Source organism: Myotis davidii, unplaced genomic scaffold (genome assembly GCF_000327345.1).
Source record: "Myotis davidii unplaced genomic scaffold, ASM32734v1 scaffold399, whole genome shotgun sequence".
Lineage (NCBI taxonomy): Eukaryota > Metazoa > Chordata > Mammalia > Chiroptera > Vespertilionidae > Myotis > Myotis davidii.
This window is the reverse complement of record NW_006292094.1, coordinates 87,667-114,808: the sequence shown is the minus strand read 5'-3', so window position 1 is coordinate 114,808 and position 27,142 is coordinate 87,667. Positions and strand designations below refer to the sequence as shown.

At 46.9% G+C, this 27,142-nt stretch overlaps 1 protein-coding gene across 2 annotated transcripts in view; it reads right to left on the bottom strand.

The window, feature by feature from the left end:
* The window catches only part of DOCK2 (dedicator of cytokinesis 2), a 365,121-nt gene that overhangs the window by 270,469 nt on the left and 67,510 nt on the right, over positions 1-27,142 (bottom strand). For both annotated transcript variants that reach the window (XM_015565082.1, XM_006765379.2), the window contains exons 22-23: positions 26,691-26,825; positions 6,664-6,772 (exon numbers count right to left, since the gene is read on the bottom strand). In XM_015565082.1, coding sequence (XP_015420568.1) covers positions 6,664-6,772; positions 26,691-26,825 — 244 coding nt within the window. The remainder of the gene's footprint in view (positions 1-6,663; positions 6,773-26,690; positions 26,826-27,142) is intronic.

Here is a 27,142-nt window from a genome sequence, read left to right as displayed (position 1 = left end):
TTCCCTATTTCTCCTTTAGGGGATATCTCACTGGTTTGGGGAATTCTTTTTGTTTTGCTAATATTAACCCTTTCCCAGTGAGACATACTGCACAACTTTTCTCTTGTTTGTCCTGCAGTTCAACTGTTGCTGTCTTTCAGCTTTATCATCTCTCTCATTACACAGAAGGATTTTAATTTGTATCTTGTCAGATTTGTGAGACTTCTTTACAGTTATTCAGTGTTGTGTCTAGATATTTATTCTTTTTTATTTCAAGTCATGATGACAGGAGATAACAAGATTCAAAAGCTGATGTTCCTAAAACTACATCCTTTTCCCATAGGATGGTGTTAGGTATTCTGGGGGTGAAAGGATTTTGCATTAAAATAATTTGGGAAAGTTTGGTTTAAGCAAAGATAAACCAGTGAGTGTATTTTTTTTATTGCAGAGCTTTTCAGCATTTTAATAAGCCAGGATGCATTATGACATCCCTGCCGGCAGCCACAGTATACCTAGCTGGTCAGGCCATCTTTACCAGGAAACACCAAGCAGGTAGAGCCAACGCAGACACCTGCAGGGCTGGTCAAGCAACAGAAAGAAGGGGAATGCGCCCCACACAGGCCAGCGGGGGAGATGCGCTGTATGGAATGCACACTCTGTCCACAGGATGCCTTGTTCTGATTCACTGAATTAACCCCGTGCCAGCCAGACCAGACACGTCTGCGGCTGCACTTCTCCACCAGCTGCCAGTTCACTCAGGTCTCAGAGACACCGGAGGCTGAGGCACATGCTCTGAAAAAGGCTGGTCCAAGCACTCCGATCGTTTACTCATTCTCAGGCCAACGAACAGAGTCTGGGCCACAGGGACCTGGGCCGGTTCTCCCCAGCACAGCCTCAGCCTCTCCATGCGGAGTGGAGGGGAATGGCTGGGAACACAGCGCATTGGGCACCTACTGGAATGCCCAGCAGGCAGCAGGCCCCCAAAAGCGTGTGCGCTGGACCTCTCCTGCATCACCTCTCACGCACCTGCCCTCATTCCCCAGCACCTGGAAGAACCATAATAGGAACTCATCCTATCAAAGACCCAAGTGAGAGAACAAAAATGGAAAGAAACACTCAGCCAGTTGGGGAAGCCTGGACTTCAGCGTAGCATCACCTCCGGGCTTGGGGTGAGGCTGTAGACAGAGACAGCCCGGGAGCCTACAGCGGCCTCACAAGGCAGCCCTTCAGCTATTAGTAAGGAGGGGCCGGGCTGGGGGAGGGACCCACCTTTCCAGCTTCTGAGCTGTGGGCTGGCAATAAAGGAAAAGTTGCCGCCCTGAGACGCAGAGGGTGTTATGAACTCAGTGGGAGAGTATTAAACTTCCATCTCGTCCAGGCGCCCTTACAGAGAAGTGGCAGGCTGTGGTTTTCTTTTCCAATGGGGACAGCCCATCTCTGACACAGGAATTTTGCCAAGTCTGTTGTCACAGCCACACTGTCACAGCACAGCATGGCCGCAGGGCTCCTGTCCTGAGTCCTCCCTTCACGCAGCTCTGACACACCTGAGCAGAGGGAGAGCAAGGTAGGTTCCCAGAAGGCAGAGCAGCTCAGCCGTTAGACCCGCTGGAGACCCTCCTGGGTGCATGTTTCTATGGCCTGGAGACTAGACACAGCTTCGCCTGTTGGCCTCCTGGGAACCGTGTGGCTTTACTGTCGCTGTTATGTTTATTATATGTGATATTTAAGGAAAACACAGGCAGTATGTTCATGTTTCTGTATGAATATACATGTGTATATGTAATAGGAAAATGCAAACATACATAATAGGATTATTAATCATAGGGTTTTAAAGTAGCAGCTATTAATGGAAACATTACATGTATCAAATACTTCACATGCATGGTGTTGTTTCATTCTTTCATCTACATTACAGGTGGACACTGTGCTCTTGTTTTATCAATGAAGAAACTATGGCCGGAGGTTAAATACTTTGCCAGAAACCCTGCAGTAAGCAACACAGCAAGGACATGGACCTGATGCTGCCACTGACCCTCTGCTTAGTAAAGGCTTCCACTTGGTAAGTGGGGGGATCTCAATGAGGGAGGGAGAGAGGCTGATTTGGGGGCAGAGGTAGAGAAAGCACCTCCCTCTCTTTAGGACCATAGTTTTTGAAAGAAGGTAGTTTTCTGACATCCCTTAAGTTAAGGACTCTCTTCACCACTGATATGGGAGCTGCAAGAATAGCCACCAGGAAAATGCTTGCCAGGTCATGGATGGGTTCATCATGTGACCCCCAAGTGAATTTCCTAGATTACTCATCAGCTCTGGACCCCTCTTCCAGAGGCCAGGCAGAGCCCCCAAGAAGAGAGCCAAATGCCCAGCAAGCAGCGGTGATTTCACTGCTCAGAGAGGAGTCATGGGAGGACACGCAGGATGACTGCTATCCAGATGGACTTCACCAGAATTGATCAACCTGGGATGCTAGCAAACAACGAAGGTTTAAAAACAAACCAAACTGCTGGCACGCTGTCAAAATCAAAGGGGACTTTTCTTCTGAGGGTTTCCAGACTCTCTGTCTCTCTCTGTGAAAACAGAGAGGGCTCAGTCTGAGTGCCAGCAGACACAGACTTCCAGCCAAGAGAGCCCATTGTGCAATGAGGCGCGGCTCCCCGGAGCGCTGACATCCTCCTCACCCGGGAGCGCAGACAGCAGTCCCAGCCCACCCCTTGCCAACCCCTTGATTTTAGCCAAGTGATGGCGGTCAAGGTCCATGGAAACAGGACAAACAATGTCACAGAAATCCACCACAGCATGACGAGAGGAAGGCATGCGACGCTCTCGGGGACATTCAGCCTCGTCACTCATCTCCCATGTGCCCTCAGGCCCCCGAGGCTTGGCAGGAGGCAGGCGTGGCTGCAGAGGCAGACTGTCTGAGTTCACGTCCAGCTGGATCATGTCTATCTACTGTCCTTGGGGAAATCAACACTGTGTGCTCTAGTTTCTTTGCCAAGAGAATGAAGGGAATAAAGTTACCTGCTTTATAGAGTTGATGTGAAGATTAATTTTTTTTTTTAAGGTGAGCTGTCAGTATATCCGCAGCAGCCTCACCGGAACAAAATGTCATCCTTCCCAAATATTAATTCTAAGTAGGGGGTATATGGTTGAGAAGGGGACGCAATTAAAGAATCATTTATAGCCCTAGCCGGCTTGGCTCAGTGGATAGAGCGTCAACCTGCTGACTGAAGGGTCCCAGGTTTGATTCTGGTCAAGGGCATATGTCCGGTTGCGGGCTCGCTCCCCAGTAGGGGGCATGCAGGAGGCAGCTGATCAATGATTCTTTCTCATCGATGTTTCTATCTCTCCTTTTTAAAAAAGGAATCACTTAAAGACCTGAAGTGACACTCAGTGCCTGCTGTTAAATATTACATCTCACCTCTCCTACCTCTGGGGATTCAGCATACAGTCCCTAGGTCACTGAAGAATGGACCCCTTTCTTCCCTTAGTTCGGACATCTGAACATTTTATGCCGATTAACAATGAAAAGAGAGTAAAGAAAGAGGCAACCTTAATTAGCTCCCCTTCATGACTACGGGTCAAATATCTCCCTTTCTTTACTGTTGTTTATTGCTTATCCACCTGACATTTTGCCAAAGACTTGGGTCTTTCATGAAACTGTCCTTGGTTTGGCTGTGATTAGGAACTCAAACTCAGGACTTACTCATCCTGGATTCAAATCCCAGGCCTGCCACTTCCTAGTTGTGGTTAAGTTGCTCAGCCTCTCTAAGTCTCCATTTCCTCATCTGCAAAGTAAAGATAAGAGAGGACCTGCCTAATAAAATTGTTGTTATAAGTACCAAACAAGCTAACAATATATGTAAAGTTTTTAGCTCAATGCTTGACACATAATAAATGCTAAAATATAAAATGGTGGAAGCGGGTATTCATTCTTTCATTCAATCAACCAGAAGATATTCTAGTACCTACTACATGGCAGCTGCTGGTTCAGATATTAGAATAAAAGAGAGAGACCCCCTCCCCGCCGCCCTCCTGGACCTTCTAATGGATTCATTAGCGTGAGTGGTAATCATAGTGACCAAAGAAGCATGTCATACAATATGAGCTTTTCATTTATTTAGACTCATCCCACCAAATTGGAGCAATAGTGAATGGCAGACCTACAGGGGAATGGGTCAAATGGGTCTGCACAATGTCTCCAAATGCTACACCTGATTCCCAGGAGTCTGGTGTTGACCGTCTCAAGCTGCCATCCGTTTTAGCAACAACGCTTACAGCCTGGCACACACAGGGGCTTCTAGCATATGGCCCATTATTGCAAACACATGGAACCCTCTGGCGTAACCCATTTCTTACGGCTTAGAGAAGAGTATTAACTTTGCAGTTAGGAGACCTGGGTGGTTGAAATCCTAGCTCCACCACTATAAATAGGTATAATTTAGGATTAATTATTTAACTTTATGAGCCTCCTGTGGAAACTGAAGGCAGTGATTCCTAGCAGATTAAAAACACTGTGTGTGAAAGCCCAGCTTCATGCTGGGCACCTGGTAGGTACTCAGGTCAATGGAAGGTGGTTTTAATGCTCTTTCTACCCTCTTTGAATGTCTGGCTTTAAATTCTTCATCGTTCTGGGTGAGCTGCTGCCGTGACAATGCTGAACAACGAGGGAAAGGTACAGAAAGTCATTCATGAGAGTTAGATGAGCCTTAAAAATGAGTGATAACTTGTTTGGGTCGCAGAACTCACAGTGGACCAAGCCGAGATTGAACCAGACTCGCTCCACTCTGGACTGAGGCAGGCACGGATTCGGGTTTCCACCGTAAGCCACTGGCCAGCTGGGAGTGTAAAGTCTGAACCACGAATGTCAATCATTGGCATTTTTACTGTACGCCTGTGCTTCATAAGCCAGATGTATAGGTTTGCTTGCTTTGCTTTTTCAATAAAGGTGCATGCTTTAATAAATTGGCTTTTCGCAATGCAGTCACGGTCTCTCGTATAAACTCATTTATATGAGAAGACAAGGATCAGGGTTGGTGACAACCCTCTCCCACTGACTCAGGGGGCTGTCAGGGAACACCTTCTCATTCAAAACTTATGACAGACATTACTAATAGATCACAGCACCCTTTCCTGCTATCCCCCACGCAGGCTCAAAATCGGAGTGCCCGCCGTCTGGTAGTGCTCCACTAGGTAAAGCGTTGTCTTCCTCTATATATGGTCAGTTTTTGTGTTTTGTGGCTTTATTCCTCTTGAACTTTGAATCTGGATTTCCTAATCTGACTGAATCTTGAATGCCCTCACATTGTTTGGCTCCATGTGACAGGATTAGGAACACAAAACCCCCTCCCAGATTCCACCCTAGGAAAAGACCTCCCATGCTTCTGTTTTATGGTTAAGGAGGGAGGGAGGGATGCAAATGACTAAAAGTGATTTAAATTGAACTATGTAACAGGCTCTATACATCATGATTTACACACATTATTCTATTTAATCCTCTAAATTAGGCATTAGGCTTCCCGTTTCATAGAAGGGTAACCGGAAGTGTGGAGGCCCCATTTCCTACCCCAGGCCCTCTGGCTCAAAACCCAATGCTCGTTCTCCTGCAGCAGATGTCAATGTCTGAGAAGATTCCTTGTGTGGGGTTTGCTAACATCTCATGGCCTGACCCCTCTCCCTCATCCACCTGAAACAGCATTAAATCACCTTCAAACGCTCTTGCTCTCCATATCTGAACATGACTTTAAATTCTTCTTTGCCAACTTTTTAACAACCATGAAAATAGGTAGAAAGCATCATTGATTTTATGTAAATCCCTGAAGCTACATTTGGCCCTTAGAGCAAATCAAGAAAGAGAGGGAGCCCCTTTCCATGGCTCTGGGGTGGGGATCCATGCGGAGAAACCAGCAAAATCGGGGCCAAATCCCAGGGAAAGCGATATATTCCATTCCTAAACAGCTCCCTAGACAATGAGAACCTGGGTAAAAATGCGTATGCCCAAAGCATAATAATCCTGTGAGTTCATCACATTTGCATAGCGTTTTATAATTTGCTCTTTTTCAGACCATGCTCGTGTACTCCTCACACAAACAGGGAAGCTTCATAGGTGAGGAAAAGGAGACAGGGGAGGTTACATGACCAGCATGAAGTTGTACTGCTGACAAAGAACGTTCTTGCTGACCCCTCAGTTCTGTAAATGCTCATCAGCTCACCTTGCTTCCCTTCTTCCTTCTTTCCTATCCTACCTTCTCACCCCACTGGCCCTTTGTTGTCCCCCAGCCCCCCACAATACGTGCACGTATGACGTCTTCCTGAAAGAGGCTCCTCATTCAAAGGGGGCCCAAGTTGAGGTTGCTGAGAATAAAACTCGGACGATCTGAAGAGACGGCCACCTTAACTACACTCAGCATTAGAAGTGGATCGGGTTTGACCTACTTCCGTCCAGGTAGCAAGAGGTTCAGAGCTATTTTAAGAGGCACTGCTACCTTCATGGGAAACAAACCATAAAAATGCTCGCTCTCTCCTGCCCTATGGAGTCCTTAGTCTTCAGGATCCCTGAACCTATGGCCTTCCCAGACCTTCCACTGACACAGGGCTGCGCGTTCAAGCAAAAGCAGACGTGATCTCACCGTGCTGCCATTTACCGAGCGGCGGAGGGAAAGACAGATTGTTTTCGTGGCGTAAACCAACCTGCAAAAGGATGGTGGTTTTGTACTGACTTTTCATCAGGTTGTTGATGGATTCAAAGAGCCGCCTCATGGATTCTTCAAACTCCATCTGTTCTTTGCCTTCGTAAAGCCTGAAAGAAGACACATCTGGGTCACTCCTCAAGCCAACAGGCACTAGCTTTGAAGGTGTGTGCCAGCCACAAACCTCATCTAAAACTGGAAAGAGAGCGGGGTGGGAGGAGGGGACTCAGGGGGAGGGAGTGGGCTCAGCAGTCCCTGCTGCATAATCCACTCCAGGGAAACCTCCCCTCCGCTCCACTGAACAGGCCGCTCCCGCTCCCACTCCCACGGGCTCACATGGTAAACCTGCCCTCACCATCTTTCATTAAGCCCTGCAGAATAAGGAATAAAACGTGTCTGAGCTGAGAAGACATCAATAATGTCAGCCTTCTTCAAGAATCAGAGCAGAGATGGTGATCACCGCATTTTCAAAGTATCGTGCAAAGCATCAAGGAGAAAAATTCTCAATCACACGAGGGCCCCTCCGCTTGTCAGATGATTAGGGACACGCGTGTCCCACGTCAGGCCCTGCTTTCGCTGCCCCATCACTTCGGGAGCATGCTTATCAGCCATTTTAAAGCTATTTGCTATTTCGCTGAATAGAAAGGCCCCACGTTGTTAATGTAAAAAAGGTACACAAACCAGAACTGCATTGCTTGCCAAGCCAGACAGCTCATTACTCCTACCAGAGATGAGGAGTGTTAGCATGTTGACGGACGCCCTCCTAGAGATCTTCAGGCCCTGCGCTAATACACACGTGTGACTTTTTATGGAAGCCTTGTCCAATGTACTAGTACAGTGGTCGGCAAACTGTGGCTCGCAAGCCACATGGGGCTCTTTGGCCCCTTGAGTGTGGCCACGAAATTTCAATCGCACTGTATGTGCACGCCTGCACGTGGCATTTTGTGGGAGAGCCACGCTCAAGAGGCCGCAGTTTGCCGATCACTGTCCTAGTAGATCAGCCTCCACAACCCGAGTCTTATCGCCCTTGGGTCCCCGCCTCGGAGTGTTGCTCAGCGCAAGGCCTCTCCAAACAAGCCTTTATCGTCATCCGTGGCATATCCGCGGCCTGACCTGTGGCACCTGCACACAGCACAGAGCGGAAAGCGTCTGTCCCAGCAGATAAGGAGCGTCTCCTGTCTCAGCCCCGCAGTCTCCGCTCCCGGGTGCCGGCTGAGGGGAACGTGCTCCCCGCAGATAAAACAATACACTTAGAGGTTTGTTTGCTCTGTCAACTACAGACGGGCCCCTTGCAGCCACTTCAGTGCTGTCTCCACTAAATCCCCACCCACCTCCTTGCCCTTCGTGTCTCTCCTTTCTGCTTCTCTTCCACTTCCTTTCTTTTTTTATTTTTAAAATATATTTGTATTGATTTCAGAGAGGAAGGAAGAGGGAGAGAGAGTTAGAAGCATCAATGATGAGAGAGAATCACTGGCTGCCTCTTGCACATCCCATACTGAGGATTGAGCCTGCAACCCGGGCAAGTGCCCTGACCAGGAATCGAACCATGACCTCCAGGTTCATAGGTCGATGCTTAACCACTGAGCCATGCTGGCTGGGCTCCACTTCCTTTCTGTGTGTTTCTCTCTGTTTACCTCTGAGCACTGTGCATTCTGTGAGGGGCTCTATGTTTGTCTCAGCTTCTCTCTCTCTGTCTTTAGTCTTTCTCTCTCTCTTTCTCCTGACTCCTTCCTACAGCCCTCTGGAGTAAGAAGCTTAAGGGTCAGCCAGTGCTGAGCGTGGCGGTGCACTACAGGCCCAGCAATCGCCGCTGACTTCCGGGTGTCTGCCTCAAGGCCACAGAGACAAGGAGCCAGGAGTCCGGGAGCAGCATGCCTCCTCTCTCCCCTCCGACTTCCTCTTCTCTCCCCTCCTTCCTTCCCTGCTGGCACAGAGAAGCGCTTCAGTCAGCCGGCCCTGGGTTCCAGTCTCCATTCTGCCCTGGACTCACTGCAGACCTTATTGATAACAGCCAGCATTACAGAACGTTACTGTGCCCCAGGCACTATCCTCAGATACACACTAAATCACTTACCCTCACAACCACACCATGAGGCAGGCCCTATCCCCATTTTACAGGTTGACAAAGCATCAGCACCATGTCCAAGGGCTCCCCCCGAGTAAGGACAGAGCCAGAATTCAACCCTGGCCTTCCATCAGCTGTGTACTTCGCTGCCTCTCTTCATTCCTGCAAGCCTCAGCTTCTCACCTGCACAATGAAGGTGACAGCTCTATGCCCATGGACGGTGAGGAGACCCACTCACAGGCAAAGTGCTCAGTATATGCCGGACCAGTAAATGCCAGCTCTCGTCTTGCTGTGGTTAATGGTGGTAGGTCGATAATAACGTTTCTTGTCATTCCCAGTGCTTAGACAGGACACAGACAATGCTCAAGAGGTTGCCTGAATCCCATCCAAGTGGAAAAGATGGGACAGGTCTGGCAGGGAGGAAGGGCCTAATTCAAAGGGGTGGTGGTTGCCCCAAGGGATAGCGCTACTAGTTTTTCTTTGTGCCCCAAGCTAAGCTAATGGAGGGCCATCCCCCAAGCCTTTTCCCTTGAAATCCATTACTCTTTCCTTCGGTCACAGCCACCTGAGAATCTTTAATGAACATCATAATCCCTGTCATAATCCCTGTTGGTCAGATTTAATACCCAGATGTGGCTGCCCACAGGGGACTCATTATTGTTTACATATGTATGGACTTTCTCTGTAACTTACTTGTGGTTTTGCTTGTGTTTGTGTGTGTGTGTGTGTGTGTGTACCCCACTAGTTTTTTTTTCTAAATATATTTTTATTAATTTCAAAGAGCAAAGGAGAGGGAGGAAGAGAGAGATAGAAACATTAATGATGAGAGAGAATCACTGATCAGTTGCCTCCTGCACACCCCCACTGGGGATGGAGCCCACAACCTGGGCATGTGCCCTTGACCAGGATCAACCCTGGGACACTTTAGTCCGCAGGCCGACACTGTATCCATTGACCAAACTGGCTAAGGCACCTCTGGCAGTTTTTTACTGCCTGTTGACCCTACCTACACTCACACCCACATTCCATAATAAATAGTTCCAAGTAGCTCTGTCTCTAAAATTTATATTTTTTAAACAGAGAAACATAAAAATGGCCTTTGTCTATATATATGAAGGGAGGGAGAGAGAGAGAAACATCAATGATGATAGCCCCACACTGGGGATCAAGCCCACAACCTGGGCATGTGTCCTGACACAGAATCGAACCATGACCTCCTATTCATAGGCCGATGCTCAACCGCTGAGCCACATGGGCCAGTACAAATGGGCTTTTTCTTAATGACACTGCTCTAGGGGGAGAGAGTGTCTGTGAACCCCTGCTGAAGAGATCCCTAAAGCTAGCCTGGATCCTGACCTCTCCTGTGTCTAGTTATTTAACTCTTTTCAATAATCCCCTTTTTTTGCTTAGACTGGCCCTGGTTGAGTTCCTTACTGCCCCCTTCTAGTCAGAACTCTGCAGAGTGGGATGGACTTCCTTGGTCCTGAACCAAGAACCGTGGGAAGGAACACTGAGCACTTCGTCCATGCTTCCCACTGTACAGATGAAAAAACTGAGGCCAAGGTGGGGAAGTGACTTGGCTTCACTGTCGTCTTTGAAATGTTATTTGACTGATGTGGGAAGGAAAAGAGACTTGTAAGCTGTGGGAAACTGAATTTAATTTCAGCCAGAAGACATGTGATTTGCTCCAGGTCGCAGACAGTTCCAGTGGAATAGCTCCAGCCAGAACTCAGCACTCTCCTCCTCCTGGCCGAGGGCAGATGACACAAAACCACAAGGGCAAGACTGGGTGGGGCATCTGCCTCAGTGGGAACCGAAGCTGCTCACTGTCATTTTGTCACAAGTAGGTCCCTTAACACCACACTCTAGGTCAGGAAGGGAAATGTATTCCACACCAGCCTAAGTTTCACAAAAGATAATGATTCTGTGCAGAAATGGCTTGCAGTTTACACTGGCTACATCATTAGGCAAAACTGTTGCAGTCTTAACAATCGTGGTGTGTGTGTGTGTGTGTGTGTGATTTTTAAGCCTTAGGTTTTACTTGGTGGGAATAAGAAGTTGGAGGAAATGATTACCTTTGGTAAGAAGGAAGGAAACAAAAGCTATTTAGTTGAAAAGGGCTTTGCTACCCAGCCAGCCTCCTCCACACACTGGCTTTGTGGCTTCAGACAAATGATATCTCTGAATCTTACCTTCCTTATTGAGAAAATGGAAATACAATGCTCAAAGGGTTATTTCAAGGTGAAAAAATAAGTGAGATGATGCTTTCCAAGTGTTTAATATGGTATCAGGCAGTTAGTAAATGTTAAGTAACTATTAGCTATTCTTGTTGTGCTGTTGATCCCTGAGTAGAGAAATGATCATATTGGCAAATTTTCTGACCCGAGTATACAGAAATGAAAGGAATATTTTGAGGAAAAAGTGACTCAGAAAAAAACACATCAGGGCTTTAGATTATATGGGAGAAATAAATGGGCAATGGAGGGCCATTCAGCACTGTGGGCCTCCCCTGAGAAGCTTGAAGTGCAAAGGAAAATCATGCTTCATCTTTCTGCAAGGCTGTCCATGTGGCCTTGAAGTCAAGGGCACAGCAGATGCAGCTCCAAGGTCTTTTTGTAGCACCTGGTCTCTGTTATAGCTTCAGGAGGGAGACATTTGTTCAGACTTCAGAATGCCTAGGAAGATACTACAGACGCCGGCCGATGGTGCCAGGGAACGGATTGCTGAAGGCCTGAAGGCCCTGGCCATCACAAAAAGCTGCATCCACCTGCGAGGCACCATCCCCGGGCACATGAGGCTGACCTCAGCCTACCCCGCCCCTCTCAGTGGGTGCTCGGGCTCCCAGGGCTCAGGTAAATACAGTGCCGCTCAGCTGCGTGTGATTCATTAAGGAGACACTGTGCATAGCTGAGCCCACACCAACTGCAAATGGGGGCCCCGTAGGGTGGTATGTGCAGTACTTGCACCGCCTCTTCCATGCAGGTACATAAAAGGTACATTTCTCAGCCTGAAATGGAGGTGGCAGCCTCAGGCCACCAGTTCAGGGGAGCAGCATCTAACCAAGGCATCCTGGGGCAGGAAAGGCAGCAGGTAGGTTCACCTTAGCATCCAGGGGCCGTTTTTCTGGGCCCCTGGCCCCATCTCATTCTCCATCCCTCAGCTGCTCCTAGCGCCTCTGCGCCACCTCCACAGGCATCCTCCTGATCTCTTCCCCACCTCTTGGAGGCAATACAGACATTGCAGTGAGACTGTGCAGTTCCCACACCCTGCTCGGCCACTTCCTAGCTGGGTGGCCCTGGCTAAGTTTCCTAATCATCCTAAGGCTCAGCCTTCTCGTTAGAAAAAGGGCAGTAGCCCGAGAAGGTGGTCCTACAATCAATGCATGGAAAGCAATTAGCACAGTGCCTAGCGTAGTAAACACTCCATGCATATTAGCTATTGTTAAATTGTATCATGTTTTTCTTCCAGGCCCACCGTTTTGCTTCTGAAACCGTAAGGAGACGGAAATCAGCATCTTCAAAAAAGCAGCCACTGCCCCACTTATTGAGACCCTACTGCGTGCCAGGCACTGCCGTGGAGACAGACATAGGACTCAGTCCCTGTCCCCAGAGAAAGCATGAGGTAACCCAACAGGTGCAGCATGTCAGAGCTTCAAGGGCAGGAACAGGGCATGAATGAGAGGGTCTCCGTCCTGATCCACACCTTGCCCCCAGGGTCACTGACACCACCAACCCTTGCTATGTTAATAAGGTGTTAACATCAGTATTGAGCACTTTCTAAGGGTTAGGTACTCTGCTGCATTGTTCACACGGATTAGCTCATTGGGTAGAAGATATTAAATACATTTTCTAGATGAGAAAAGGAAAAAGCGGTTCAAGAGGCACTAACAAGGGAATGGAAGTGCGGAGGGAGCAGGGGCGCCAGCTGACACTGACCACCTGTCTGGTGATACCCCTCTGCCCTGGGCAGCCCCGTTCCCATGCCACCAGCACAGCCTGGCGCCCTCCTGCCTCCTTTCTCTCAAGCAGGCATGGAAATGCCCCCGGGATTAGCCCCAGGCCCCAGCTTTCCTCTGTCTCCCACACCCAGTCACATCTTTGCCTGAATATGCTCTTGGCAAGACACATACTTAATGCATTTCGCAAGTGCCTGGGAGCAAGACTGGATTAATTGGAAGGTTTTTAAAATGAAATCTCTGTTTTAAGTATCTCCATGATCATCTCTGGAACTGAGAGAAACGTCTCAAACAGTCATGTCACACCACACCATTTTGTTACTTTCCACACAAGTGAAGATTCTTCTGTGCCCCCAAATAGGACGCTGGGCACTGGAGGAATACTGTGGGAGGGAGGCCACTCACTTAGTGGACTTCCTTAGATGAAGGAAATGACTGCCACAGCCACGGAGGCTTCCTGTCCCAATGCTTCAGTCTCTATCTTCTCCACTCCCTTCCTGTCTTTTCCACTAGGTATAAGCTCCATGCAGGCCGAGAGCAAGACTATCTGCCATAATATCCCATGCCTATCAATAGACCCAGAACAGGGGGAGGGTGGGGGGGTGGGAGGTAATCAACCAAAGACCTTGTATGCACATATGCATAACCCGTGGACACAGACAATAGGGTGGTGAAGGCCTGGGGTGGAGGGTGGGGCAGGCTGGAGGGGATCCATGGGGGGAAACAGGGGACCTATGTAAAACTTTCAATAATGAAGATTTTCAAAAAAGAGCGAGTTATAAACAAATGTATTAACAAATGATAAATTATTAAAGAAATGAACCTCGGTGCCTTCAACAACGTTAGCCATACAGAATTATCTGACGAATCTGGAACTCGCTGCAGTTAAGCTAATTCTAATGGTACATAAACGAGATCTCAAGGGTGGTATAAACAGTCATCTTCAGCTGTGCAGACTTCATTATTATTACCTTTACTGCTAATAAGAGCTACTACTTACTAAGCATTTGCTCTGCACCAAGGACTGTGCTAACTGTATCAGGTCATGCAATGAGTAAATGAGAAGTAAGAATTTGAGCCTAAGAGTGTCTGGCTCTAAAGTTCACTCCTTTAACCACTGGGCAATACTGCCTCCAGGGAACAGAGACAAGTGATAGCTGATTGCCAGGCTGGAACAGAGCAGGTGGTGGTAAAAAAAAAAAAAAAAGAAAAGAAAAAAAAGCATTCTTTGTCCAGGGGATGATGTTATGAGTCTGCAAGGAAAGCTAAATGACTGTCTGGAACCTTTTTCTGTCCAAGCTCTAAATTCAAGGTGACTTGGCTGATGTTTCTACCCCAAGCCAATAGTTCCCTCTATTAGAACAGGTGTAAACTAGTAACTTTACAAAAGAACCATGAGGCCATTCGTGGCTTCAGAAGAGTCCTTACTCTGAAAATTCACAACACTCTTAAGATCAGAACCTACCTCTCTACCCGAAATAAATCGGAAACTATAGATTAAGATGGGAAATTTTGGTTGCAATGAGCCTGAAGTGAGTTGTCCAGCTCAATGTGGCCAGAGAAATTATTTTTGCACAGGTAACGAAGTTGAAATGTAAAGCACTATGGTGTTAGAAGAAAATGATTAAAAAGAATGAGAAAGGGACTATGACATGAAGGGCTGGGACAACCGCAGTGTGCACTGCCAAGGAGCTCAGCGCACAAGAGACGCATGCAGACTTCATGTAACTGAACACGACCAGCAGCCAACAGGCAGTGCTCCGACCAGCTCCTGATACCAGCCTTTCCTCAGTGACGAGATTATTTCTACTTGAGCTGTTACTTTCCCAGATTCTGACATTTGAGAAGGGATCGCCCCTTAGGGCAAAGAAGTTTCACTCAACAGTCCTCTTCCTGTAAATCAGCCCAAGTAAGAATGATTGGTAGGGAAAAGACAAACTCCACATGTGAAGATCCTGTTTTGAAAAAAAAAAAATGTCTAGAATGCACACACAATAAATGAATGCAATCACTAAGAAAAACTGCCTTAGGTGGAAGCTTAAATAGCCTAAATTTTTTTTAAAAAAATTGAAGTTAACAATATGGAAGAAATGAAAGAAAAACATTCACTTTACTTTTAAAATAGGGCAACCCTGTGTAATAAATTAATAGGAAGTAGGCAATAAGACAAAAGCCTTGACAAGAACTCTCAGTTATGAATCAAGTGTGATGGGTGCTCCGTGCCATCCTTCATCGTACTGAGAGGGGCTGCGGCCTTTATATAATTTGGCAAGAACTAAGTTGCATAATTCTGCAGTAAGTAAATTTTCCCATTAGCATGAAAATCAGTATTGAGGGGTTTTCCCCTCAATATAATTAGAAGTTGAGTGTTCCCAAAACAAAGCTCCTAAGGACAGACACATAAACACATACATATACATTTCCATGGTTCCAAGACATTTGGGAATAATAAAGATTGCTTCATCTACTTGAAAGAGAAGCTAATATTCAGCAAGGTACTTCCAGCTCTTTCTCTTTAGGCCTGCTGTGGTCTAAGTTTGAGTACCAAAAAGAAATTAGGTTTTGATTGATTCTCATACCATTTCTTCCTTTAGGATTTTAATCACCTAGGAAATGTCATTGATATCTCAAGTGATAACAAAAATTAAGTTGTAGAATGATTATATACATGTCTCTCTCTCTCTCTCTCTCTCTCTCTCTCACACACACACACACACACACACACACACACACAGAGTAAAATCTGGAAATCTACACATTAAATTAATAATTACATTATCTCTTACACACAGGATTGTGCATGTCAATAGTTCCCTTATATACTTTTATATTATATGCTGATTTTAAACAAGTAAATTTTACATTTGATTTTTAAAAAGTGAATATTTCTTTGAGGTGAATGTTTCTCGCCCTCCAGCTCCTTTCTCAACAATTCTCTCCGCGCCGCACCGCCCCCCACCCCAGCCCCCAGCCCCCGCCAAGTCTTTCCTGAATTCTCTCATTCTCACCGTGGGAACTGGGGCTGAAGGCAGGGCATCTAGCTCAAGGTCATACAACAGGAGCAGATTTTCCTCTACAATTGCAGAAGAGAGATGCTTCGCCTACCTCCTGGTGCCTGGCACGGACTGCAGCTAGAGAGATAATTGCCTGACAAACATCAAGGTATTATTACTCTAAACAGTGGTCATGTCAAGAGCACCTAAACTTGGTCCTTTCAGCCTGTGGCTTGCTTCCCTGGAAGAATAATTAATCCCAGGCTTCCTGCTCTGTTCCACGGAGAACCTAGGCATTTGGTGTGTGGAGTTAAATAGAATTTTTAACATTTTCCTTACTAATGGTGCTGGTTTTAAAAATACATGTGAAATAAAATTGTTTTGAAATCTGGGAACACCTGAGGAAGTGTTGAGTTCAAACATAGGTGTGCATTACTGGAGACCTCATTTGAGCGGGATGGCTGAGGGCCAGGCCGGCTGCCAGCAGAGGGCAGTGATCTGGATCCCCAGAACTGAATTCTACACCAGACTTCAGCGTTAATTAGTGCTGTGACCTTTAGCAGGTCCCCTCATCTTAAATGGACCACTTTGCCATTGGGGGGACTTTCGGGATTCTTAACTGGCTTCCATTGTCAGAGTCAGGTAGGGCAGGCCAATCACCCAAGACCAAGCCGGCCCATCTGCAGAGTCCCCAGCATGTGTATGACCCATAGGCCCCTGGCGACAGTGTGGAATAGGTAGAGTAAATCTTCAAGAGCCTGATGGCATTCAGTCACCAAGCCCCGTTTCCCCAAAGGTCATTTCCCAGCTTCACTGGGATATGATTGACAGATAACATTGTATAAATGTAAGGTGTACATCCTGATGATTTGATACATGTATATATTCTAAAATGATGACCACAATAGATTAGTTAACACATCCATATAGTGTGTGTGTGTGTGTGTGTGTGTGTGTGTGTGTGTATGTGTGTGTGTGGTGAGAACATTTAAGATCTACTCTCTTAGCAACTCCCAAGTATATAATACGGTCCTGTGAACTGTAGTCACCAAGACCATTTACTATACTCCATCTTTATCAGCACCACCTTCAACCACATCCCCATCACCTCTCACCTATAGGGGTCTCTGAACCCACATCCTTTCCTTCACTCTTAACACTTTCAATCATTTTTCCACACACTGGTCAAAGGGACCATTTTCCAAACATATCGTTCTTCTGTTTGAAATCCTTTAGGAGTTCCCCATTCCTCTCAGGATAATGTCCATAAACATGGCCTGACCTTCGAAAATCTTTAACATCTGCCCCTTCCTATACCTCTGGGCAATGTCTTGCTACTCTATCCCTCGGTCACTAAATTCCAGCTACCTTGGCCTCCCCACAATTCAACTGAGTCAAACTCCCTACTATTCCTAGGCCACCTTTCAGCTTCATTTTCATTGACCACACCCTCCTCTTCACCTGCCAAGTCACAGCTCAGATGGCACATCCTCCAGAACACCTTCCTGATGCCATGATTAGATTTGATCACCTCCTAAAGTGCTCCCAGGGCACCTCACACATCTCCCCTTGATTTCATTTGCACATACATGACCATCTGCCTCACGACTCCCTTCCCAGCTAAACTAAAAATCCCAGGAGTCTAAGCCTGGGGCCGTCCCTTTCACTGTCATAGCTCCAGTGCCCAGCAGAGTGGCCTAGTGGCTACTCAATAAGTATTTGTTGGCTACACACTCCATTGTTAATGCAAACCAAACCTCCACCCCTGGAGAAATATTTAGACTAGATGGAAAATTTCATTACCAACTCCAGGGGTACGAAGGGGAAGCAAGTCTTAGGGCCCAGCGTGCACGGAACATGGGATGTGGTAAAGCTGTGGTAAGGAACAATAAATGCCGAGTTAAAGGCCTTTCAGAGGTGGTAGGCTCCAGGGGCGATTCTACAAATGCTGACAGACACCCACATACAGGAAAAACTGTTTACCGTCCTGAGATTTCCAGGCCCTAAGACAGCCTGTGAATCAGGTGCACATTCCTCCTGTCCCATGGGTGCCTCCCCAAGTGGGGGGAAGGGCAAAGTCCCAGGGTTCAGAAAAGCAGGCACGCAATGCATGCAGCCGACAAAGGCTGCAGTGTGAGCCAGGGCAGGGCCCTTGCCACGCTCTGCGGTGGCTTCTCAGGCTCCGGAGAGGCCACACGCTAAAATGTATAACAATGGGGGCACCATATTATTACATATGCACTTCTCAAGTAAGTCCCTTTAAATTTCCCATCCACCCCAAAGACTCCGACAACTGAGCAACACACTATTTCCTATTAAGGGAACAAATTCTGCTTTGGGGGTCACAAAGTACACCCAGCCATCCTGATTCGGCTCGGCATCCCTGACAGTTACGTTAATGTGGTGAGTTTCACCCTCTGGCAAGCTGGATGGACCCTTTACCGTCCTGCATGTTCATATTTGGTTACCAGGAATTCACAAACACATTTCCTACGCCTATACATTTATTCGGGTAATTGATCTCCCACCTAAGCCATCCTCTGAGGAATTGTCAGCACCAGTGCTTGACAGAAATCGCCCTCTCTGTGCGGAGGCCAGGACTCTGCCAGCACACTGGCTCCCAGACTCTGCACGAGGAGTTAACAAGGAAAGGAAAGCAGCTCCTGCTTCTACCTGAGAGAGTCCTCCATGGCTTTCCCTTAACTATCTATAGCACAGACAGTCCTGTTCTGCAAAATTAAGCCATTTAAAGGGACAATGGAAGCTGACAGATGAATGTCTTACACTTTGCTGTGAGCGGAGACTGAGGTTGGCGCCAAATCAGAATGAGTTTCATAGGCCTCTGAAGGATCCGCAGGGGAAGCCAGTCCAGGATTGCACCAGGCAGGCAAAGGACAACCACAATGGACCTAATTCACATGCAGATGATGGTACATCTATTGCACTTGATCTCTCGGCTCCCAGATGGCCTCCTGACTGGATATCAGGAAAGATGCTAAACTCTGGGAAAGGATTGGCTAATTCCCCGAAGTCCTCCTAATTGCAAAATACCTTCCTCTAGCCAGTCCTCAGTCCCCATGACCTCACGGCAGCAGCTATATTGCTGCTATACCCTCTCCTGGATACACATCCTTTCCTGGCTCCTGGAGCCCAAGCCTCCCTGGTACTCTCCTTATCCATCCCTTCAACATGCTCATCTCCTGCATCTCATCCTGAGTTTTAGGGTATTGCTCACCTTATGCTGTGGCTTAAGGTACCTCTTGGGATCAATTTGTGACAAACTGTACCTGTATCCCATCTCTCCTACACTGCAAATCTCTATCTAACTGTCTGCTGTACATCTCCATCTGGCTGTGCCAAGAAGCACCTCAAACTTAACGTGCCCCACACCTGCTCCTCCCAGCCCTCATCATGCTGGTGAGCAATGCCTGATCGCACGGGCCCCATCCCACGGTCCAGCCTCGGGTCAGCCCTCTCCTTCAATTCACTCCCACATTCCATTAGATGGGCAATCCTGCCCTCTATCAACCCTCACCTTCGTCCTCTTCTTCCCCAGCCCCACTGAGATGAACTCAGTCCAAGTTTCTTGTCCAGATTATGGCAACAGCTTCATTATTGATCTCCTGCCCCCTCTCCACCCCTGGACAACATAACGTTAGTTCTGCAGTCATCTTTCTAAAACATGTATGCAATCGTGTTGATCTGCTTGGAACCCCAAAGCAGGGGGTTTCCAAACTGCTCCTATGACAAAAGAACGTGAAGCACAACTCTCAATAGATACTTATTTATAAATTATATCCACGAACTATTCTAAATTATAAGTCAAATGTTTATAGAGTTCAATTTCTGCATCTTGGACAAAATAAACAAATTTTAATATTTTTACCTGATCCCAAAGAATTTGTACATCCTCTGGGGTATTCACTCTGTGCTCTGAGGACAGAGGGTGGCATCTATGCCAATATCCCCGGCAGAGAGGATGAGGTCCAACTCCTTGGCCTGGCATTCAAGACATCTCTCAGTCTCAGAGCCCATGTCTTTGGACACATCACCCCACTCCTCCACCAGCCCAGCTTCACCCACTACTTCTCCACAGCGTGCTCTTCATGCTGGGCACGGGATAGCACAAAAACCTAGGCTTTGCGGTCATGTCCCTCACTGTCACCTGGACTCACTTTCTGCACCTTTCTGAGCCTCCACTTCCCTTCTGTAAAATGAAAATGAGAATGCCTATACTTTGCAGAGTTGTTCTGGGTATTAAGTAAGGGGAAGTGAAAAGTGACACAGGGCCAGGCACAGAGGAGAGGCTTCCGAAGTGGGGCCTCAGTGTCGCAGAACGGGAAGTTCTAATTCATGTTGTTCCCTCTACAGGTGCCCTCGACTCACGATGGGATTACATCCCAGTAAACCACTGTTAGTTGAAAATATCATCACTTGAAAGGCATTTAATATACTAGCCTATCCAAACATCATAGCTCAGCCTAGCCTACCATGAACGTGCTCAGAACATGTACATTAGCCTACAGTTGGGCCAAGTCATCGAGCACAATGACTACTAGGCAGAGTATCATTTGTTTACCCTTGTGAATGCGGGGCTGACTGGGAGCTGCCCAGCATCACCAGAGAGTGTCCTACAATGTATCACTAGCCCAGGAAAAGATCGACATTCTAAATTCAAAGTAGGGTTTCTACTGAAAGTCTATCACTTTTGCACCATTGTCAAGTTCAAAAATTATAAGTCAAAGCATCGTAAGTAGGGGACTGTTCGTACTTGGTTCTCTTTTCTCCCAATGGACAGGCTTCTTAAATGCCTTTCAATGTCTGGTTTAAAACATCATCTCCTCTGAGAATTTCCAAGCCTCCTGAGGTTTGTCACTCAAACCTCTCTGCCCCCAGGAGCCATTTGCAAGCCTCCATTGTCATATACTGATGATCATTGCTTTTCCAGGGAGCTAGGATTTGATTGCTGGTCTGCCCATCTGTCTTTCCCACTAGATTGTTGCCACTTGAGGAAGTCTGACATTCGTTTCAGAGTTCCCAGCACTCAAAGTCCCTAGCACAAAATAGGTGCCCAATAAAAGTTTATCAATATCCCCACATGCAAAGGGGAAAGAGGACTGTTTAAAAATGCAAGCGTAGGCACATTTCATGTTATAATAACAGCAACTTAACGAAATACAATGCCCTTTCCTGTGTTTATAAGAAATGGGCTGTTAACCTCCCTCCCCCCCCCCCGCACTGTAGCAACTCATAAAGCAGATAATAAATTAAAGGGAAGTGACTGTTTGACAATATCCTTTGATGACAGTTTACTCTTCCATCCTGATCCAATGCCAAATTAATGTTATCATGAAATAATTCCATTAGCTGCAATTGTGCAGTTCACTGAGCCATTACTGTCATCAAAAAGTGAAACTGTATTCAAAACCCAAAACAGAGGCTTCCATAGGAATAAATGGCATTAACATGCAAACAAATTACATGTAGGAGACACAGGACTAGCGATGAAACCAGCATTCCGGCCCAGGCTCGGCATAAACAAATGAGTACATTTTAATATTTAGTCATACGTGAACAATGAAAAATCATACTGGCAAGTACCTTCGAGTTAAATTCATTTTTGTTTAAAAGGCAGAAGCTTATGCATTCCTCCACCTGCAGGCGACACTGAGCACCCTTGAGCTTTATTCAGACAATCTTGCCTCCTAACATATTCATGACCTGGAGGATAAACTAGCATATGATATTTACATAAGAAAAAAACTGAGCTGGTGGCTGGGTGAGGAGGAGGCTGGGAATGGGCAGAATAAAGGAAGAAGCAAAATAAAAAGGCTAACGGGAGCCTCCCAGAGCATCCTGGTGCTGAAGGCAATTAGAGAAAGGGCGAGGATGCCTGGCCCTGGCAAGGGAGCCAGACGGACTGCGCACTGCAGGCCTGAACCGTGCCCTGTGGGGCCTGTGCTAGTGGAGCTGCAGCCTCAGTGCAGGCAACCACGGCCTGCCTTCCGGCTCCCAGATGAAGGCCAGGAGCAGAACCACAACTGGGGACACTGCTGCGCCCATCGGGATGCTGAGTGCATTTCTCTTTTCCTGACCAGTGAGTGTGAGCTCACCTGGGCTGGCCCTTTGTCAGTTCATCTTTACTCATTCCTCGGGAGGGTCCGTGGATAGAGTCTCGGTTGCCTGGACAGCTTCGCCATATTGGTAAGGACGCCTTTCCTGAAGCTCGTCCTAATCGTCGCTTTCTTTATTGAAACCCCCTGTGCTTGGAGATGATCACACCTGAGCCGGAGCAGCCTGTGCCTCTCAGCAGCCCTGCCAGCATCCAGGAGGCCCACACTCCCAGGCAGTGCAGCTCTCTCCCAGGACAGCCCCTCCCCAGCCCACCCACATTTCGCAGGGCATGGCCCGGAAAAGGTTCGGTTCTTAAGTTGGCTTCATCAGACGAGGTGCAATTATGGAGCCTGGCTCTGTTGATGCTTAGCTGTGTGACTTCTGAGCTTGAATCTAAGCCCCCATTCCCTGATCTATGAAAGGGAATAGGTACTGACCCATTTCACGTGGAATGAATGCCAGCCACGTGCTGGGCGCTGTTCTCAGTGCGTGGGATACAGTAGGAAACAAAGCTGACATTCTAACAGGGAGAGAGCAGAAACAAAAGCATAACTAATTGTATAGAGCATGTTCACGTGTGATTGGTTCTGTGGGGAGGAGAAGACAGAAAGTGGGGCTGGGGGGGGGCGGCAACGGAAGTGCTGGGGCAGGGTTTGCATTGTAAATAGGGTCCTGAGGAGACATGGGAGCAAAGATGTGAAAGAGGCCAGGGCGTGAGTGAGCAGGGGTCTGGGGAAGGGTGCAAAGGCCCCAGTCAGGAGTCTGAGCCACAGCAGGGAAGGCGTGTGAGGCTGGCACGGAGTGAGGGGGGAGTAGGAGGAGATGAAGTCAGGACATGAGATTCTCCATGGGACTTTTGTGAAGACTGATGGAGACAATGAGTGAAATGCACTTGGCAATAATAATAATCGTGGGCACCTGCTGTTTGACAGGCACTGTGCTAAGTGCCTGCTACATTAGCTCATTAGTCTGCACAACAGCCCTGCAAGAGTTTTTACAGGCCTCTTTTACATATGAGAAAACTGAGCTCTGGGCAGATGAAATAATTTGCCCAAGGTCACAAATGCTAGTAAATAGTGGTGCTGGAATTCAAATGTAGAACTCAAACCCAGGGAGCCTAGCTCTGGGGACTGTGCCTTTAACCACTGAGCTGACTGCCTCTCATCAGCACAGGGGTGGGAATGCGTGTGGAGAAGGCATCTGTGGATGGCAGAGCAGCCCAGGAGGCTGGGATTACATGGAGGAGGAGGAGGGCACTGGAACTGCATACGCAGGTCTGCAACAGAGCAGAAGGCATGATGCAAAGGACAGCAGAGCAAGCCGGGAACGGAGAGCTGGGAGGCCTGGGCCCCAGGGGCCTGAGTGTGTGTGTGTGCGCGCGCACACATACACACACACACACACACACACACACAGAAGTTGAAGCAGCAGACATAAGCAGGGCCCACCCAATGTGCCAGCAGCAGACCAAGATGAGTTCATGGGGCCGTAAAAGCCCCTTCATTAGGGACCTCAAAGAGCACGGACACCTGGTAAAGGTATCCCCTCCCCTTAAGAAATAAACAGCAAGAAATGTATAGGATAGCATGGTTGGTAGGCCAAATCTGGAGAATGAATCAAGAAACAGACCTCCCTCTTACTGATTTAAATCTGAGACTCTGAAACCAGCACCCTGTCTCTCTCCTGGGTGAAGACATTTATTATGCCTGTGGAATAAGCACCAGATACTACATGGAGAAGTTTTGTACATGAATATCATTTCATCATCAAAACACTAAGAGCCCATTGATCCCCATTTATGGATGAGGAAACTGAGGCTCAGAGAGGCTGGGTTTGTAAGCCAGGCACTTAGAGGGATAGAAATGTGATCCCTCCAAGGCCTGTCCAATGTGAACACTAACCATCACTGAGCCAACTATTCAACACTAATCATCACCCCGCACTGCCTCCTATCCCGTAGCCCACGGAACTGCAGTCTCGTTGCTACATGCCAGCAGCAGAAAGAGAGCTAGCCAGTGCCCACAATGCGGATCAAGGACACACAGGCTGCTATTGACTCTGAGTGATTCCACGGCTCAGAAACCCTGGGGATCAGCTCAGCTGGCTGCCTGAGCTTTAGGATAAAAGGCACTGCAAGGAGTTTTGTACAGAAGCTCAATGCCTAGAAGATAATCGTTTCAGCTTGTTCCTTGCTCTGCACCATATCGCCCAGGGGCTCAGTCATTCCAGAAAAGCTTAGTAGATATTGGTCCGCTTGATGGCCACCCAACATCTTTGGCACACATTCCTACACTTTAGGAATTTCCCACGTTTGTAAGCTGGCCTCCCTTTGGCAGAAGCTTGAATGGCTCTGCCAGCCTCCGTTGCAGCTACGGCACAGGTATGTGCCCCGAGCCACCTGTCCCAGACTGGGACTCAGGAGCTAGTGACCCAAGAAGAGGGGCCAGGAAAATCGCTTCCTTTGGCTGTGATAGAAATGAATAATCCCCGAAAGTTCCCATTCTTGTCACCATCTTCTCTTCCTCCCTTACCCAACTGCACCCCGGAAACAGACCCAGGAAAACCCCCAGCCCTTGCATGTTCATGTGAGGTGTGTGCAAAGACAGATGGCTAGGGAACAGCCGATGGGAGCTGGACCCGCTGCAGTTATGCACACGAGGAAATAGGACAGAGGAATGGCAGGAAACAAACACAGTACCAGACACAATAAGCCCCCAAAGTGATCATTGTTACATTTATCCACCAGCTGGCTAATAAATCGCAACGTGTTGAACCTTCTCTTTTCCAGTTTCCTAAATGAAATGCTCTCTGAATATAGGGAAAATCCCCCACTACTTCCCTGTGTCCTCAGAATCCACTGGAGGGCAAACCACTGCTGAAGATTCGAAAATGAACAAGACACAGGGAATCTACCTTCCCTCAGCATGAGGTCCCAGACCAGCGGTTCTCAACCTCCCTAATGCCGCGACCCTTTAATGCAGTTCCTCATGTTGTGGTGACCCCCAACCATAACATTATTTTCGTTGCTACTTCATAACTGTAGTTTTGCTACTGTTATGAATCGTAATGTAAATATCTGATATGCAGGATGTATTTTCATTGTTACAAATTGAACATAATTAAAGCATAGTGATTAATCACAAAAACACTATGTAATTACATATGTGTTTTCCGATGGTCTTAGGCGACCCCTGTGAAAGGGTCGTTCGACCCCCAAAGGGGTCCAGGCCCACAGGTTGAGAATCGCTGTCCTAGACCCTCCCTGCAGATCTGCCTAAATATATGTTCATGAAAATGGATCCAAGATTATGCCTCAGTTACCTTAGAGACATCTCTTCTCACCAAATTCCTTCTCGTAGTCCCCCAAATGGACTTCATCTGGCAGGCAGTTCTGAGTGCCAATGGTGTTTTGTATGCTATGCTGGGGATACAGTGAGGGCTAACAGATCACCCACGCATGAAGAAGCCAAAAGTCACTTCGGTTCCAGCAGCACTGAATTCACTCTAAGTGAAGAGCTAGGTGCCCTGCAAGATGACACGCCTTGAGGCAGAGAAGAAAGCAAAGGTAGGAATGCAAAAACTAAGAGGGAGAAGACGAAGGGAGGAGGTAGGAAAAGAAGGACAAGAAAACAAATAAACTTAAAGGAAAAATTGGGCAGAAGATATGATAAATGAAAAGAATTTGTCCTTGTAGATCTTAAGAGCTCACCTGCAAGATGAAATAAGATATCCTTGCCTGTTCATCTAGAAGTACAATGTTTGAGTCTTTGAACTCCTCCAAGAAACTCAACCCTTTGAAAGACCCACAGTTGTCTTCTATTTGGATTTCAAATAATTTATAAGTATCCCTCCGACTTGCAAGAATACCCCTAAGATTTTAATTAATGCACAGTCTCTGCCTTGACACACTGACAAGCTAGAGGAATTGAAACAGATACTTCATTTTTAGAATAACCTAAATGACATATGTTTTGTGACATGGTGCAAAACACTCATCTCTTTCTATTTATTAACTGAAATCTCAAAAAATGTTTTGAGAATCCCAAATGATTACCCATTTCAGATGCCTAGTCAATTACGATGGCATCATGGCCCATCCATCATCATGATCAAAATGATGATTACAGACCTCTGCTTTCTTTTGTCCAACTAAACAAGTGCACACCAGATGTGGCTGACCAACCCATGGCTCCAGAGGTGCACATGTGACCACCACTACACAGTCTTGCATATTCATTCCCCTGGTCACATGGTTTAAGACCTTAGCACATGACCCATCACAGTTCTTGGCATAGGATTTTGCTGAAACAACAAGGAACCTAGAATTGCTTAAGCCAATACATGAACTTGAGATTTCAAATAGCTTCAACTTTGGAAAACTTTCCTTAGAAAGTAACCAGCCAAAGGAAAGCAGAGCCAAAATCTCGAGAGATAGAGACTACCCCAATGACAGTAAGCATCTGGATCCAGCCATGCCTGGGGCTAGCATTTTCAATAATGTAAAATATAATAAAGTCCTATTTCTCCATAAGTCAGTTTGAGTTGAGTGTTATTCATTTGAACTGTTAAGAATCCTGGGACAATACATTCCCAGGATGTTTTCCTCTTATATCCCATCACACACAACCAACCTGATCATATGAAACGCTGAAGAGCCTCAAATCACCAATTGTGTTCATTGGATGGAGCATGACTCTACAACATGCTAAGATTTCTTTTATTCCCAAATAAACTTACAAGGAACAATTATTACCTCTTCCTAACTCTCTGTGTTGGGTTTTTGATTTGTATTTGATGGAAGGCTGGTGATCATTGTGTAAGAGAGTTTCTCCCGTGGCACAATGTTGTATCCCAGAGGAACTGCAAAGCCAATCCATCACCCTCACAGAGCAAGTACTCACTGAGAAAACAATGTCCTGGATCGAACGATGAACTTGAACACGTATTCCAGAGCTTTGAGGGTTCTGAGGATCGGTTCACACTGCTCCCCTCTGCTGGAGGTATCCAAGTAAGTCTTCAGCACCGTCATCAGTTTCCTGAGTAAGGGATTATATTTTCAAAATACGTTGCTTCCCAACCCACGGCATGGTAATTCCTTTGCTCAGTAAATTATAAGGCTTTCAATCAAAGGTTAAAGGTGGTGGAACAGCCAAGCTTACTCATTTACAACCATAAAAATAACTCTGCTTAAAATTACATTTAATACAGAGAGTAAATAATTATTTCCTGCCTCTAAAAAGCCAGCAAAGAAAAAAAAAACTAGTGAGGAAGGAAAATCTTTTGACTAGAAAAACTAGTCACAATTAGAATATGATTGGGAATAATGGTGGTGATAATGTCTTTTTCAGCTTTT